Consider the following 16,515-nt stretch of genomic DNA (forward strand, 5'->3'; position numbering starts at 1 on the left):
AGAAACAACACTTAGTGACAAATCCTCGTTTTTGACAGTTTGGGGGTGGGAGGAGGCAGGTATGTAACAGTGAACTAGAGTTGTATTTCTCCATGTATTGCATAGTGCTAACTGGCTGCCTGCCTCTCCATTCTTCACACCCAGATTTCAGTATTGTTTCCAGAAGCTGTTTTTGATGGGTGTTTTTTTTTTTTTTGTATTTACTGAGCACCACATCACAATATGTCACATATGTTTCTACATCCTGGCAGAAAGGTTTGGAACGTGCCCATTTGACCTTGCTTGACAATTGTGGCAGGGGGGATATTGAATATTGTATGAATGTAAAAACATTGGATATAAATATCCAACACTAACACTAAGAAACAAGGACAAAACAAAGAAAGAGTGATGTTGAGGCTTCGACTTAACAGACTATTTTAGTGTAAACAGAAATAAAGCTTTTCAAGTTAAGAGCAGGCAGCAGTAGTTAATAGAGTTGGGTACAAATGTGGGGAACTTTAATTATGTTTACATTTGGATCAGATTAAATCTGTAAAACCAAACTACTGCATGGGAATTATGTAAATATGTAATAATCCTCAGACCTTATTCCTTTCCAAATGTCAACAGCAGTTGACAGTATATATATATATATATATACACACATATAGGGAAGATTAATTAAACTGTGCAGACATGACATGGAAAAGAGAAACATCTAGTGGAAACATCTTGGGGAGGCCTTCATCCAGCAGTGGATCAGTATAGGCTGATGATGATGGTATATACACCAATCATCCATAACATTATGACCACCTGCCTAATATTGTGCAGGTCCCCCTTTTGCCGCCAAAACAGCCCTGACCCGTCGAGGCATGGACTTCTGAAGGTGTGCTGTGGTATCTGGCACCAAGACGTTAGCAGCAGTTCCTTTAAGTCCTGTAAGTTGTGAGGTGGGGCCTCCATGGATCGGACTTGTTTGTCCAGCACATCCCACAGATGCTCTATTGGATTGAGATCTGGGGAATTTGGAGGCCAAGTCAACACCTTGAACTCGTGATTCATCAGACCAGGCCACCTTCTTCCATGACCCTGTTGCCGGTTCTCCGCTTTTCCTTCCTTGGACCACTTTTGATAGGTACTGACCACTGCAGACCGGGAACACCCCACAAGAGCTGCAGTTTTGGAGATGCTCTGACCCAGTCGTCTAGCCATCACAGTGTGGCCCTTGTCAAAGTCGCTCAGATCCTTACGCTGCCCATTTTTCCAGCTTCTAACACATCAAATTTGAGGACAAAATGTTCACTTGCTGCCTAATATATCCCACCCACTGACAGGTGCCATGATAACAAGATTATCAGTGTTATTCACTTCACCTGTCAGTGGTCATAATGTTATGGCTGATCGATGTATATATATGCTAAAAAGATTTACAGAGAAGGGATTATAATACTAGCAAATTGAAGAATATCACTGCCAGGATGAGGTACTTTGCTGAGCGTAACTGATGAGTATTCCACACGCAGGCTACTGCAGCTGGATTCAAAAATCTATTCACCACTTTGACTCGCATTCACTTCCAGAGCGGAGAGCTGAGTCAGTCTATGGCTACGAGTCAAAATTGACAAGGGTCTCTCCCACTGAATAAAAGTAAAATGTTCATAAAGATTTTGCAGTGTCTACGTTTATTTAAGTCAAGGCATGTGGGATCTAAGTGCACTTATTTCAATACCACACAGTACTGTACATAGACCCAGGCATAAATAACGAAATTAGACTGACAACCAACACGTTAATACTTCTTGACAGCAATATTATATAACCATTTTCATGGTAAACACTTCAGTTAAAGATGCATTTAATTAGGATGGAAGGGATAATTTCAGCAAATAGTAGGGAGTTCTAAATGTTGTGTTGATTGTACCTAAGGAAAAGAAAATGGTTTGGGGATCAACATTCAGGATTTCCTATTAAAAGGTTCCAGACCAGTGTTTTATTCATGAAAACCTTTACTCCTTTAGTTGGTATATTTTATCGCTCATATAGAAACCATCAGAGCCATTTTGTTCTGGCAATGAATATTCATATACATGTATTGTTGGATTTAGAGTTCTTTGGCACCATTACAATTATTATTATTATTATTTTAATTCTGCAGGAATAAAAGGTAACTTTGATATTCCTTCAGTTAAAACAATTCAATCTTACAAATAAAACATTCTTCAAGAAGGTTATACATTAAGAGGACTGAGAAAACAAGAATAGAGTATACATGAAACATAGCCTTGTTTTGCTGTGTGAATGTTATTCCTGGAGCAACATTATAGAGGTGGTTATGGTTAGGATCAGGGTTAGATCAAGGCTACACTGCTCCAAGAACAACAGCTACACAGCAACATTAGATTACAATACTGAAGACCTAAATGATGTTTGTGTTGCTCAATAAGAAAATGATTTATTCAGCTCTTAAAATCAACATTTGGGGGGGGGTTCCAGTTCAAACTAGAGCTAGTAATTTTACTTTGAATTTTCTTTACAGGATGAAAAATACAGCAGTTCCAGTTCCCTTTTATTGTATTGTGGCACTGATTCCGATACTGGAGCAGTTGCAACATGAAGATAATGTTAACTACATTTAACTGTACACACTTTACCTCATTATAAAATACAACAGATGCATCCTGCCATATTTAGTAAAAAATACACATAAAAAAACCTGCAGTGAACTACACTCAGACACCTAGCACCTTTGTGAAGTTGTATGACTTTCAAAACTTTTAATTCAAGGGGAATTGTGTTTTCAGTTGTTGAGCTCCCCACAGAGGAACACAAAGACATTACACCCTGGTCCTCCTCGGTGAATTATCACAGTGTCAGGGGCCTTCAGAGAATTGTACCAGTTAGATACACATCACATCCCATTTACATGCATATATTACAGCGACACTTTTAGAGAACCCAGTATGAGCTGGAGGTTTCTATTTGAGGGAAAAAAAAGCCCACTTTCTGAAACAAAACTAATGTCAAGCTGTCGTAAATCATACTGACATTTAAGAGGATTATTTTGACATAAACACTCCATACTCAAGTGATTTGAGGTCAGATTTTCTAAATATATATTTATGGTTTAATTAGAAAGAAAAATATTTAAGAATCCTAATTATGTCACAACACGAATATTTCCCTCAGACAAAAGGGAAATGTGTCATGACATTGGTGCTAGTGAATGACAAATAATAGGACTTCTGGACATTAAGAATTAACTATTGTACATTCAGCTGCACAACCGCTGACTCATATGTTGGGCGACTAAATTAAATATAACATGCAACCAGTTCCTCCTCATTTACATAGTAGACTAACTGAATGGACCAGAAAAAAAACCTGAAATTGACAGCAAGATTTTTTTTTTTTATTGATTATATATGTATGCAGTATATACATACACATATATACACACACATACACTTACAGTATTAACTTTGCCTGGACTCTAGAAGAATATAAAGCATGTTGTTTTTAACCAACTAAAGTGTCTAATTAATTATCGCCTTTAAAACTGACCTCTATGTCTGAGGGATTACAGTCTTTTACATTTTGTTTAGCTAAGTAGCTCAAAATAATTTCCAATTTTAGCAAATATAAACTGCACATAGCGCACATGACAAACACCATTATCAATACCTTGTTGTTAAGTGTATTGTAAAAATTCTTAAAATAGATTGTAATTGTAATCCATTCTATAAAAGCTGTTTGTAACGCGTTAAATTAAGTAACCTTTTAAGAATATTTTCAAAATCTGTCCTATACAATATAAATTGTACAACATTTGAATGTACCCTCTTTTCAGAATTCACATCAATGCCAGGAAAAATTAAACGTATGTTTTACATTAGTACGAAGAATATTTAATCTAATCAATTATGAATCCACTTCAATTGCAAATTTAAAAATATCTTTTGAAGTTCGTAATATAAAACATGCACATTTTTCCTGTTTGCATGTCATAAATAATCACATCAGACAGCATAACATAAAAGAAAACTTTGCTTTTTCGGTAGTAAACTTAAAACAAAAACAAAAGACACAACAGACTAAGACTATGGCAGCTGGCATCCACATTTTAAAATAAATTAGAAGAGAACTAAATACACTATGACTGGATTAAATACCCTTGCTACAATATTCTCAACAAGTTTATTTATATATTTATATATACATCAACATAATATAAAATATATAGCCTAAAGCTCTGCAAACTATCCATTATGGAGATTGGTGCTCCTTCCACCCTGCTGGTAACAAACGCCACATGCATAGAGTGACTCTTACTGGGCCGCCGCTGACCCGTCATTAACAGAGACAGTCTGACAGGACATCACAGGCTTTAATCGGGTCTTTTATTTGTCAGATTATGAACAGTCACACTTCCTCGTCTGATTCCTCTTGCTGACTTTTTTTCTGAAAAGCAAAAGGAAGAAATCGTGCTTATTTCAGTTTCCATACAGAAGTCACCCATGTCATCTTGACACTGTGGTTTTAGACCTCATCTTAATGTTTTTGTGTAAAAAAACAAATAACAAATTATGCTGGAACGGGGAGATCGGGGACTCTCACCAGCTTGAGGAAGTCAATGAGCTTGTACACGTCCTCCCCAGTGGACAGGTCCACAAAGTCCCGGGGAATCCGGTAGCTGAGGCAGGGGCTGGGTTGCACAGTCACTTCACTGGTGGTGTAACGGAAAGCTGGAGAATCCTGTTGAAGACAGTCACATGACCAAGTATTTACACATACGCAACGCTTCGGCTTTACTTGAGCTTGATCCGCTGTCATTCACACACCTGCTCTGTAGTGTCCCCCTCAACATGGTCCCCCCTGAGACGGTGTCCTGAGGTTAGTTCTTCCCATGTAAACAACAATGAGTCGGTCACCTCACCAAAGGGATTCAGATCTATCAGCCACACTCGGCCCTAGTAAAGAAAGGAGATAAAGCAGCAGTCACAAATGGTGAGCTAAAGAGACTAGCTTGGCACGGTTACTGTACAGCATTTAGAACATGTTCGCTTCAGTAGAGAGAAAAAGTATTGTTTAATGTAAGCTGTTAGTTGATTTAAAGCGCTTCAGCTTTAAAAAAAAGAAGTGAATGTATGGAAATAGATTTTAACAAAGTATTTGCTTACCTGACTATCTCTGTAGACATCAAAAACGACTGTAAAGGAAACAAAACCTACCATGACTCATATTGGAAAAATTGATAAATTAATAGTAACTCATTAATTGCTCATCATTTTTTTCCTTTCACCCTCACAAAATTTGGAACAACAACTATTGTATCCTAGATGACCAACCCAGAATGCAATAACATAAAGGTGTCTTCTGAAACATGTTGTTGTTATTATTGTTATTCAACCATCCATTTTCAATCATTTAAATTGAGTACAAGGTCGCGGTGAGTCATCACAGGGCAGGATAAACAAACACACTCGCAAAACTGTAGGAATATTATTATTATAGATTACTGGAGACCAAAACAAACATCCTGCCTGGCCCCAATGAAACTATGAGTCAGATTCTAACACAGGGGAAGACCATACATGCATCGGAGGGCTTTCGAATTTCACATAAGCCTCAAACTTGGCAGTTAAGGAAACTTAAGAAAAAGACGTTGAAGGCTTGTACTGAAGTGTGGTTTACATCATGACTCCAGGAAGGCAGATTCAATGCTCACACAGAGCTTTTTGCAGACCTCTAGTTATGGTTTCTATACACTTACAGTCCTCATCCAGAAACTTGTACTGAATGTTGTCCTTGAAGAAATCCTGGAGGGATCTGGAAATGTCCTCTTCCTGCTTTGAAACATGGTCATAGTGCTGTGTGTAGTCCCTCTGCGAGATTCCTACGAGAAATGCAATAGATATTAAGTATGGATCTCTTGCCAGAGACCTCTTATAGATGCAGAAGCTTGTGTATGGTTACTGACATGCATATGCACCAGCACACTACACTAAACATCTGGTCTCCAAATAGGCCACACGCACGGCTTGCTTAACGACAGCTTTAATCAGGGCCATAAAACCCTGCATGTCAGTGGTACCTTAAAAAGAAAAATGCTCTCTTTACCTATCAGCTTGTTTTCCTTGACGAAGCACCGGAACTCCCCGCCAGGGATTAGTTCGCACCATTTCCTCAAGACAAGCTTGGGGAAAAAAACAACAGCCAGTTTAATTTAATTCAGCAATACAGTGTCTTACATTGTAACTCCTAAGAACCCAGTGTAACGTATACGTCACAAAATGTATATGAAACGTGAATTAGTCTGCATGCCTATGGGTTAACTTTCCGTGTTGTGAATGGGATTTAAAATTCTCATCTTGGAGCACTGCTATATAGGATTTAAGCTAAACCAATTTAAGGACACTGGAATACATTCCACTCCACGTTCCTTGGGCAATCCCTGCACGTGCATTTCCTATACTGTGTGCCAGGTGGATCTGTGATAGATGGATGTTTTACTATAAAGCAATTCAACAAACTTGTACAAATATGAGAAAGTCTGTTTGGAAACAAGCGAATCTTGTTTGCAATTACATTCATGAGAATTTAGCTTTTTTTTTTTTTAAACGATTGTAATCCAAATTAAGCCAAGAATCAAATGCAGAGACACAGGAGGGGGTGAGACAACAGAGAAACGATCATGGTCTTGGGGTAGGTTTACAGTGTTAGTTTACAAACAGATGTTAAAAGACGAACTGCCGCAGTGTGTCATAGCGACAGTAAAAGGACACACCTCATAGGTTATCAATGGGTCTGGGGAGTCATCGTTGCAGCGAAGGAACCTGGAGAGAGAAAAAAAAAAAAAATCAAAATCCTGAAAAGAGAAACTAAAATCAATCAATGTTATAATATGGGAATGGGGCTGCATATTAAACACAACGTGAATCAAGTCACTCAGGTTGATTCTCCCATTAGTTTTTCTCCATTTTGAACAGTTACTCCCCGTCCTTTAGAGCACTGTCATCTTGACGAAAAAGGGAACCGGTTGCCACACAGCACACTTTTCCTGCCCGCTAAATGCTCGTTCAAGAGTGTCAAATGGGTCAAAGTTCAGTAAAACAGCTACTAAATATTCCCCTACTCAATCAATAGCACAGAAAAGGCTACAGATGGCAGCGCCAAGAAGAGAGGCTGAGGTCACTGTAAGAAACAGTAATTAAAAAAAAAAAAAAAAAAAGAATGCATGGTGACCTAAACCATGAATGGATAAAGGTATTAAGTGCTACAGTTGAAACGATTTGTTATATATATATATAGCAGTATATATATATATATATATATATATATATATATATATATGTATAAACAAACAAATTGGTTTTGCATATACAGAATGTATTAGATCATAAGAAAGTTTACAAACGATAGGAGGCCATTCGACCCATCGTGCTCGTTTGGTGTCCATTAATAACTAAGTGAAAAAGAATTGTTTTATTTGTTTTATGACAAAGAATAAGCATTTTCTAATTCGATGCTGAGGTTTTTGGCCGAGCAGGGCATCTAATACATCGCGCATTCAGGTCACTGTCATTGGCCACTGAAACGCAGTACTCAGGGAAATGAGAATGTGCTCCCGAACGTCTTTAAAAGGCATTTTTTTATTTATTGTGAAATCCCTGGGAAATTAACACTTAAAAAAGAAAAACATTGTAAAGCACTTATCTAAAAATAAGAGCACTTACGGCTGAGTGAAGTCATGAGTGATGAAGTCTGAGCTCTTGAACAGCAGGAAAATGTCACTCAGGCTCTGGCACTGTAGAGAACTGTTCATTGCGATCCAGTTGGCATCCTTGAAGGCAAACAACACACAAATTGCTTCAAAGATCCCACAGCCTAACATTCCTGGGGCCTGCCATCATTAGGATTGGGCTCATTTTTCAGTCGGGGTATTTACTGTAAAGGGGGCTAAAAACAAGCAGCTCGGGGAGGGGCTGAATGTATTGGGACAGATAACCGTTTTAGGAAGTTTATATATTCAAGTAGTTTGCTCTACTCTTTCCATAAAAAATGAGCAGTTCAAAGATTTAATATGGGAAAGAGAAAGAGCGGAAGGCAGAGATCAAACTTACTCCAGTCTTCAGTCAGCAGAGTTTTACATACCTTTAAACTGAAGGGGGAATACAAATTAAAATACAAATAGAATAGTAACAATGCTGTGTGAAAAAAATAAATCATGGTTCGATTTGGGAGACACAAAAAACAACAACATCCCAGCATGCATCTCACCCTTGGAGCACTCCAGTTCATCTTTGGGAAGACACTGCCACCGAGGGCATTGATTGCTTCTTGGACTTTGGAATTGAACTCTGGAAATTCAGGAGCCTTAAAACACAAAATACACAGATTTTTACCCCCCAAACTAAATGCAACAATAGCTTTACAGAGTGAATATCTTATTTCCTCACAATGCTGTAATGCAATTCTAGTGTTCAAAAAGGTCTCGTTCTGTACAGTATTCAGAGCTCAAATGCTTCGTAAATTACAGAATTGGACACATTGACAGCTAAATAGGTAAAATAAATAATTCCCAGTCTCCCCTAGTGAATCAGTGATCATTTAAGAGTTTAAAATCTGATGGATGTAATACCCCTCTTGTAGTGCCTTTGAGGAACACAAGCCCTGAACATCGTAATTACTTACTGTGACAGTTGTTGTAGTCTCATCGTCTGACCACTGGAAGAATAAAAAATATATATATTTGGTTAAAAACTGCACAGCTCCTCAACTAATCAAATAAATATTATTTCAAGCGGCAGGCTTTTCTTCTATGGAAAGATACTGGTATCAGTGTGGGTAGCTTACACACTATTCATAAAAATACAATTTTGCCATGAAGATCTTTCAAGATGTCTTTGAGCCTGATTGGGGGGGGGGGGGGGGTTCTGAGATTCAACTTGCAGACCAATCAAAAGCATTTAATTTGAAAAAATTATATATATAAAACTTTTTTAATAACATAAGGAGAATCTTGAACACCAATCTGTCTGAAATCTGCCTATTTTCTGAATGTGTGACAATCATAACATCAACATCTAGGCTAACAATTGCTTAATACTAGTAACAAAGTAACTTTAGTAAATCTTAATTACAGTAACATAGCTGACAACCAGCTCACAGTGCCAGTAACTGTACTGGATGGGTCATAACCATACCTGTACATCTTCCTCCTCATCAGAGTCGTTGTTGTTTGGCTGAGAATTCTGCGGGGGCTCTTCTCTAGAAAAACAGAACAAAGTAAGACTAGTCAGATGATTGCAGCTCCAGGACAAGAAAAGGGAACTTGGTAAAATGAAATAACCTTTAATTACACACCACAATACTGCAAAATATAAAATTCCTTATATGCAATATGTTGAGTGTAAAAGCATGTGTTCAATTTTTTTCTTCATGGTATAATGTATTGACACATTTTATAGTGGGTAATAGTGGGTAAGCTTTCTTCAGTGTACAGTACGGCAATGCAAATGTGTTGCAGAAGATGAGCTGCCATATGCTATATACACCGATCAGCCACAACATTATGACCACCTGCCTAATATTGTGTAGGTCCCCCTTTTGCCGACAAAACAGCCCTGACCCGTCGAGGCATGGACTCCACTAGACCACTGAAGGTGTGCTGTGGTATCTGGCACCAAGACGTCAGCAGCAGATCCTTTAAGTCCTGTAAGTTGCGAGGTGGGGCCTCCATGGATCGGACTTGTTTGTCCAGCACATCCCACAGATGCTCGATTGGATTGAGATCTGGGGAATTTGCAGGCCAAGTCAACACCTTGAACTCGTGATTCATCAGACCAGGCCACCTTCTTCCATTGCTCCGTGGTCTAGTTCTGATGCTCATGTGCCCATTGTAGGCGCTTTCGGCAGTGGACAGGGGTCAGCATGGGCACCCTGACTGGTCTGCGGCTACGCAGCCCCATACGCAACAAACTGCGATGCACTGTGTGTTCTGACACCTTTCTATCAGAACCAGCATTCACTTTTTCAGCAATTTGAGCTACAGTAGCTCGTCTGTTGGATCGGACCACACGGGCCAGCCTTCGCTCCCCACGTGCATCAGTGAGCCTTGGCCGCCCATGACCCTGTCGCCGGTTCACCGCTTTTCCTTCCTTGGACCACTTTTGATAGGTACTGACCACTGCAGACCGGGAACACCCCACAAGAGCTGCAGTTTTGGAGATGCTCTGACCCAGTCGTCTAGCCATCACAGTGTGGCCCTTGTCAAAGTCGCTCAGATCCTTACGCTGCCCATTTTTCCTGCTTCTAACACATCAATTTGAGGACAAAATGTTCACTTGCTGCCTAATATATCCCACCCACTGACCGGTGCCATGATAACGAGATTATCAGTGTTATTCACTTCACCTGTCAGTGGTCATAATGTTATGGCTGATCGGTGTAAATATACAGATTAAAATAAAACACGTGATATGCTTGTTATGGAAAACTAAATTATAATGGCAGTATCCAGCACTGCTCTGAAGGATTTTATAGAATTAAATTATTATTAGCTGAAAAGGTAAGTATAAAGTAAGGGAGACTACTGGCTGGAGTTTGGGGGGAGAGGAAACGTGCCAAACTCACCTCCCGGAAACTACTAGAGTCCCGTCATCCAGCAGGTAATCGATCACATTCTGAGGCAAGGGAAGAATCAAACTACGGCACAAAATAATGTATTTATAATCCACAAACAAATAAAAAAACACAATATTTTTGGTTACCGCTGTAAACGCGTCTACTTCTCATTTTAACTTATTTATACACATATGGTTATTAGCATATGTGTATAACCACAGTTGAAACCAGCCGAATGTATTGTAAACGAACATTAAACTGGTTCAAGTTACTGCAGGTGAATTAATAACACCACCGAAGACGTCAAAAACAAACTTGCGACTATGCAGAACCAATGGCGGTTAGTAGCAGTGATGCAAGATATCGGCATTAGCTTATGTTATGGTCAACATCGGTGGTAGTTATATCCACTGAGCCTTGTGCAAATGCCGTATGCCTTCTACCTTTTAATCGTGTGCTTCTTGAATAACGGGTACCAGACCGAAAACTGCGAGTTTACTACTTGCTCTTTCTTCATGCTGCCCGTGTCGCCAGGAAGTGTCCGGCTGCAGAAACACTCCTCCCGCGGCGGCAGCGGCGTGCGCGCATGTCGTTCCTTTACACGGAGGTCCTGTAACTCGCTATTTGGAAACAGTTTCTACTTTTATCGGTGCCCTTAAACAGACTATAGTTTAGATATGTTTTTAAAGACGATATAAATATGAAATGAAAAGTGATAGGGCATGCCTTATTCAAAATAGTTTGGGATGCAGCCGGGCGGCGCTGTTAAATGCAGAGCCAGCACAGTCTTAGTTTTTGTGATACAACCGCATTCAAAAACCATGGCTTCCTTGCCACGGCATACTGAATGGATACATTTATATCTTTCGGTGAACTCCGGACTGGTTCGTATATTTTCGATACACTACGGGCAGTCAGTATATTTGAGGTAATGGTTTAATGACGCTACTGTACATACCGGAGGCATTAATAACAAACAGTGCCTGTGCGGATGTGTGCACTAAACCAAAACACGGGCGCCATTTTGGATTTTGAAAGCGGCTTTATCGCATAAATCAATGCCGTGTATAATGCATATGAATGGGCAGTCTGTTTTGCAAGTACGGCCAGGGGAAGAAGGTAATCTCTCCAGTGTAAGGTAAATTGAATGGTCAGATTGAATGCGTTATTGAGGTTATTGGCTTGATCATGAAATAAAGTGTATAATATGTTATAATCTAGTCCACTTAATCCATGTTTGGTTCTTTTGGATGTTTGGGTGTGTATCCTTACCAAGGAGGCTACGCTGAAGATGTGGGCTATAATGAATTTGTAAATTGAATTCCGCATTATAGTAAATGATGATCTTTTTAGACGGATCTGTACAAGCGCTCATTTTCTAGCACGAAGACTTTACATTTACATTGATTTTGTAGGCAAAACAAGATCGGTAACATAGTTGCACATCGACATTTCCCATGTCGTAGCTGTTGTAGGTTGTGCTGTGTCCTTAATTTGAGGACATACACTAAACGACTACAACAGAAGTACAATTGTAATGGTACACCTTTATTAAAGAGACATCAGGACAGTGTACATTTGAAGGATCGGGAGGTTAGCTAAGTGTGAAGCACCAGTTAATCAGAAATGATTGTCTTCATCTGTGTGATGGTTGTTTTTAATGTCAGGGCTGTGTCTGGCTCTGTGCTCAGATTGCGATACGACTGGACAGCACTGATTGATTGAAGTGTGGACTTTGTACCTGCAGAGATGAGCAGCCCAGGAGAAAGCAGCCAAACCGGCCCCCGTGTTGTGAAAGAAGAGGTAAATCACTGCATGACAGTTTAATTGACTTGCAATTTGAATAAGCCTTTGAAAGATTCAGTCTTGCTAGGATTGGTAGTTAAATATAATCCTTATTTGCTTTGAGATTCTGGTTAATGTCCTACTTCGCCATGTGCTCTGTAAACTTGAAATTCAAATATGTGTTCAAAAGCACATACAAAATCATCTTCTGTACTTGTACTTTAAAGGTGACTGCAGAAGGAAAATGGTTGAAACTTGAGAAGACCACCTATCTCGACCCTTCTGGAAAAACTCGGTAGGATTGATCGCATACAGGGCAACTCTCAGAAGTACAGGGTTTTATACACAGCGCAAATCAGATTTTGTAGTAGAGCAGCTTTCCAACCTTGTTACAAATAGTTTTTTTTATTTTTTATTTGAAAATCTAATTCCCTTAGGTTTCATACCCGTTGTCTTTAGCTGAAGGTTTTTTATGTTGCAGAACTTGCAGAAATGGGCGATCTGTTTCGCATCGATCAAGCGCAGATGTGTGTCCTGTACTACAAGGGGAAATTATGTGCCAAAAACCTAAACGTGTCTTTGCATTTCTTTCACCATGTCGTGTATTGCTACGGCCCCTTTTCAAATGTACAGTGTCTACACCCATTTAACTTTTTTCACATTTTGTTGTATCAGAGTTTCATGTGTTTTAAATGAGAATTTCCCACACCATACTCCACACAGTTATGAGGAAAAACATTTTATTGTGAAAAAATATAATAATACAAACACTGGAAGTCTCCACCCCCAAGTTAATTATGGGTTTTCGTAGCAGACGCTCTTATGTAGGGTGACTTACCATTGTATGTGAAAAAATAATGTGATATATTGTAAAAATGACCTGTTTTTTATACAGCTGGGTTTGTACTGGGGCAATTTTGGTTAAATACATTGCTCAAGGGTAAAACAGCAGCGTCCCCTACCTGTGATTGAGCCCATGACCCTCCACACAGGAGTTCAGAGCCCTAAGCACTTCTCCACACTGCCACTGATAATATATGGTGGAAGCATCTTTGGCAGTAATTACAGCTGTGACTCTGTTGGGATAGGTCTCTACCAACAAACTGGGATTTGGCAGTATTTGACCACTCTCCTTTACAAAACCGTTCAAGCTCTGTCAAGTTCCTTGGGGAGCGTTGATGGACAGCATCAACTCATGCCACTGATTTTTGATTGCATTTAGGTCAGGTCTCTGACTGGGCAACTCAAGGACCTTTTTGTTCTTTTATACCCATCCATTGATCTGTGCCTTTCAACAACTTTGAAATGCACTTCCCAGCAGAGGGAACATGCAGGAACTGCTGAATCTATTCCGGATATCATGTGAATCACTGCAATTTAACACAGGTGGAGGCCACTTAACTTGGTGTGTGAGTTTGAAGGCAATTGCTTACACCTCAACTAATTTAGGATTGCTATTACAAGGCGGGTGGACACTTATCCAAACAAGCCATTTCTGTTTTTATTTTAAATGATTTTTCACATGGAAGTTCTGGGGTAGGATGTGTAGACAAACGGGGGAGGGGGGGGGAACTATTTTACTACATTTTAATTTGAGTCTATAAGGCAACAAAATGTGAAAATGTTGAGATGGGATGTAGACTTTCTACAGGCACCCTATATAGTACAAGGTATTGGTAGTCTGAACATCCATTTACATTTTTCATAATCACTTCTGTATGTATTCTGTATGAATTAGAACCTGGGAAACAGTGAAGAGGACAACAAGAAAGTGTAATTCTTCAGCCGATGGTTTGTCAATTTAATTTTTTTGTAGTTCACCTGAGACAGAATTAAAAATCAAAGGAAAAAAAAAAAATACACTCCATGGTTAACACCGCCCTCAGCTCATGAAGCATTAAACAATAATATTAGTTTATATATAAGTAATGGTAGTAGTTTTGGGGTTGTTTTCCATGGGTGTCAATTTTCATTTCAGGATGCAGTTTATTTTTGATGAAAGGCATGTTTCAAAGGTCAATCTAATTTTACCTAAACATGTTAATTAGCTTGGAGGTATGAATTCGAAAAATGAAAATGACATCAAACCGCAACAATATAATATGCTTTCTCTTTTGTTTGCTTCTAGGTGTGGGAATATTTGCGATTTTAAAAAGAACTCTCCATTATGATTGCATCGTCTTGGTAAAACAGTTTCGACCACCGATGGGGTGCTACTGCCTTGAATTCCCAGCAGGTAAACTCTTCCTCTGCCTCCGAAAGCTCTCCGTGGATGACACAGGCCGAACTGTACTTGGGTGTGATTATATTGAATGTATTTCAAATGTTTTAGGCCTCATTGACGACAATGAAAGCCCAGAAGCTGCATCTTTGAGGGAACTGCTGGAGGAAACTGGTTACAAAGGAGAAGTGGTAGGCGTTTCTCCAGGTAATACACCAATACCATATTCATCTCTTACTTTGACCTAGACCAAATCAGAACTTTTTACAATAAGTCATTTCAGGGGTTTAAACTCCTTGGTGATCTACAAATGCCCATTATATCTGCATATCCCTTAATACACTTTTTATATTTTGTTTTTAGTAACTTGTCTTGATCCTGGTCTATCAAATTGCACAACGCATATTGTCACAGTCAATATCAATGGCGATGATCAAGAAAACATCAAACCCAGACAACAGCTGGGTAAGACAATCAAATGTGTCTTCCCATTCTCTTCAATTCATCCTTGTGTTAAGTAATGTCTTAAAATCATGTGAATTCTAAGTCATTCTTTTTCCTCTTCCCTTTCAGCTGACGGAGGTATGATCACACCTTTTTTTTTTTAGCTGCATGATTAAATGACAAATTAACTTTCAGTGATTGTTTTACCATCTTTTATTACAGAGTTTGTGGAAGTCATTCTTGTACCTATCAATGAATTTCAAAAGAAAATTGATGGTAAGTTCTAGATTTGAGCTTTTCTTCCGTTTACTCCTAGTACTCCGTACTCCTATGGTGTTTGTTCCAATGTCTCAGTTGTATATTAGCCTGAATACTGAACTGAAATAGAATTGTATCAGCGGTAAGACTATGTCTAGGAGACTAAACTAACTGAGTTTATTCAGTTTTATTACCTTTTCCAAGTTTTACTATTTTGGGGGGTTTTGAAAGCCTTTGTAAGTAACAATTTGCACAGCATACTTTTGGATATCAACCACTTTTCAAATGTCAATGCAGTAAATGCTCAGTTTCAGACTAAAAAAAATAATCTAGAATGCATTTCACCTTATTGTTATGTATAAGTAAAAGGACCCTACAAAGCATAATGTAATAGAAACAACACAAGCATGTTTTTGAGAGGGGAGGTTGATTCTGATTAATTTCTCACCCTTTCTTCCCCCACTCCTACTAATTCACAAGAAATGTTGAAGAAGGAGCACATAGTTGTAGATGCCAAAGTCTACGGTTATGCGATGGGCATGACGCAAGCAATGGCCAAGCCAAACGAGCTGCCGGTGCTCAAGCAGTGAGCGGACAATGGCAGTCTCTGGCATTCCCATATGGCTCGGTCGGTCCACGGGAACATTCCTTACTGTTCATTAATACCACTAATAAAAAGTGTTTTTACTCAGTTTTGTGTGCAACTAATCCCCAAGAGTGCCTTAAATTCCACAAAATAAATAAAAGGATCAAAAATGATGCTTGTTTCTTTTATAACGGTGTTCTATTCATAGTTTTAAGGGGTATTCCTGCAGTGTGAGGAAAATACACAGTATTCAGACCCCTGACCAATTCTCTCATATTACTGAATTACAAATTGTACATTGAATTTTCATTGCTTGATATTTTCATGTAAAACCCTGAAACTCAAAATCAATTATTATAAGGTGACATTAGTTTTATATTGTATTATGTAAGTATTCAACCGACAGAATATAAAGACAAGGAGTGTGTAACTTTTGACTCCCTCTCCGTACCAATCAGTCAAATGGGGGATGCTCAAATGTTTAGATGCCCCCCATCTCAACTAAACTAGAATCTGGAACCTTTTCTCTGTCCTGAATCAGTGTTCAACAAACGGTTGAACTTTCTAAAATCAATGACCATATATTTAGTTTTGAACACATTTAACTGGAGGA

At 38.9% G+C, this 16,515-nt stretch overlaps 2 protein-coding genes across 6 annotated transcripts; one reads left to right on the plus strand and one right to left on the minus strand.

The window, feature by feature from the left end:
• Nucleotides 1–3,372: 3,372 nt before the first annotated feature.
• cdc123 (cell division cycle 123 homolog (S. cerevisiae)) lies at nucleotides 3,373–11,356 on the minus strand. The gene is made up of 13 exons (XM_066705034.1): nucleotides 11,052–11,356; nucleotides 10,618–10,689; nucleotides 9,189–9,252; nucleotides 8,677–8,709; nucleotides 8,263–8,358; nucleotides 7,719–7,825; nucleotides 6,770–6,818; nucleotides 6,103–6,178; nucleotides 5,756–5,878; nucleotides 5,163–5,191; nucleotides 4,824–4,952; nucleotides 4,600–4,737; nucleotides 3,373–4,443 (listed from the first exon to the last, which is right to left on the minus strand). The coding sequence occupies exons 1-13, from the start codon at nucleotides 11,123–11,125 to the stop codon at nucleotides 4,405–4,407; spliced, it is 1,029 nt and encodes a 342-aa protein (XP_066561131.1). The 5' UTR covers nucleotides 11,126–11,356; the 3' UTR covers nucleotides 3,373–4,404.
• A 241-nt stretch (nucleotides 11,357–11,597) lies between these two features.
• On the plus strand, nucleotides 11,598–16,075 carry nudt5 (nudix (nucleoside diphosphate linked moiety X)-type motif 5). Of its 5 annotated transcripts, none has more exons than XM_066705037.1 (9): nucleotides 11,598–11,746; nucleotides 12,276–12,411; nucleotides 12,621–12,688; nucleotides 14,132–14,184; nucleotides 14,522–14,629; nucleotides 14,726–14,821; nucleotides 14,978–15,079; nucleotides 15,188–15,334; nucleotides 15,797–16,075. In XM_066705037.1, the coding sequence occupies exons 2-8, from the start codon at nucleotides 12,358–12,360 to the stop codon at nucleotides 15,220–15,222; spliced, it is 516 nt and encodes a 171-aa protein (XP_066561134.1). In that variant the 5' UTR covers nucleotides 11,598–11,746; nucleotides 12,276–12,357; the 3' UTR covers nucleotides 15,223–15,334; nucleotides 15,797–16,075. The 5 variants fall into 5 exon arrangements, with proteins under 5 accessions (XP_066561134.1, XP_066561136.1, XP_066561137.1 ...); XM_066705039.1 differs by having other exon boundaries at nucleotides 11,611–11,746; nucleotides 12,300–12,411; XM_066705040.1 differs by having other exon boundaries at nucleotides 11,657–11,746; nucleotides 12,356–12,411.
• Nucleotides 16,076–16,515: the final 440 nt, after the last annotated feature.

The sequence above is a fragment of the Amia ocellicauda genome, chromosome 5, assembly GCF_036373705.1.
Source record: "Amia ocellicauda isolate fAmiCal2 chromosome 5, fAmiCal2.hap1, whole genome shotgun sequence".
NCBI classification, from domain to species: Eukaryota; Metazoa; Chordata; class Actinopteri; order Amiiformes; family Amiidae; genus Amia; species Amia ocellicauda.

Excerpts from the sequence above, each read along its gene's own strand:
- cdc123 (XM_066705034.1), bottom strand. The coding sequence starts at position 11,125 with ATGAAGAAAGAGCAAGTAGTAAACTCGCAGTTTTCGGTCTGGTACCCG. Across the intron at positions 10,690-11,051 it reads AAGAAGCACACGATTAAAAG|TTTGATTCTTCCCTTGCCTC; the intron begins GTAGAAGGCATA and ends TTTGTGCCGTAG. Across the intron at positions 5,192-5,755 it reads CAAGTTTCTGGATGAGGACT|TCGTTTTTGATGTCTACAGA; the intron begins GTAAGTGTATAG and ends TTTCCTTTACAG.
- nudt5 (XM_066705036.1), top strand. The coding sequence starts at position 11,679 with ATGCATATGAATGGGCAGTCTGTTTTGCAAGTACGGCCAGGGGAAGAA. Across the intron at positions 12,412-12,620 it reads CCCGTGTTGTGAAAGAAGAG|GTGACTGCAGAAGGAAAATG; the intron begins GTAAATCACTGC and ends TGTACTTTAAAG. Across the intron at positions 15,080-15,187 it reads CAAACCCAGACAACAGCTGG|CTGACGGAGGTATGATCACA; the intron begins GTAAGACAATCA and ends CTTCCCTTTCAG.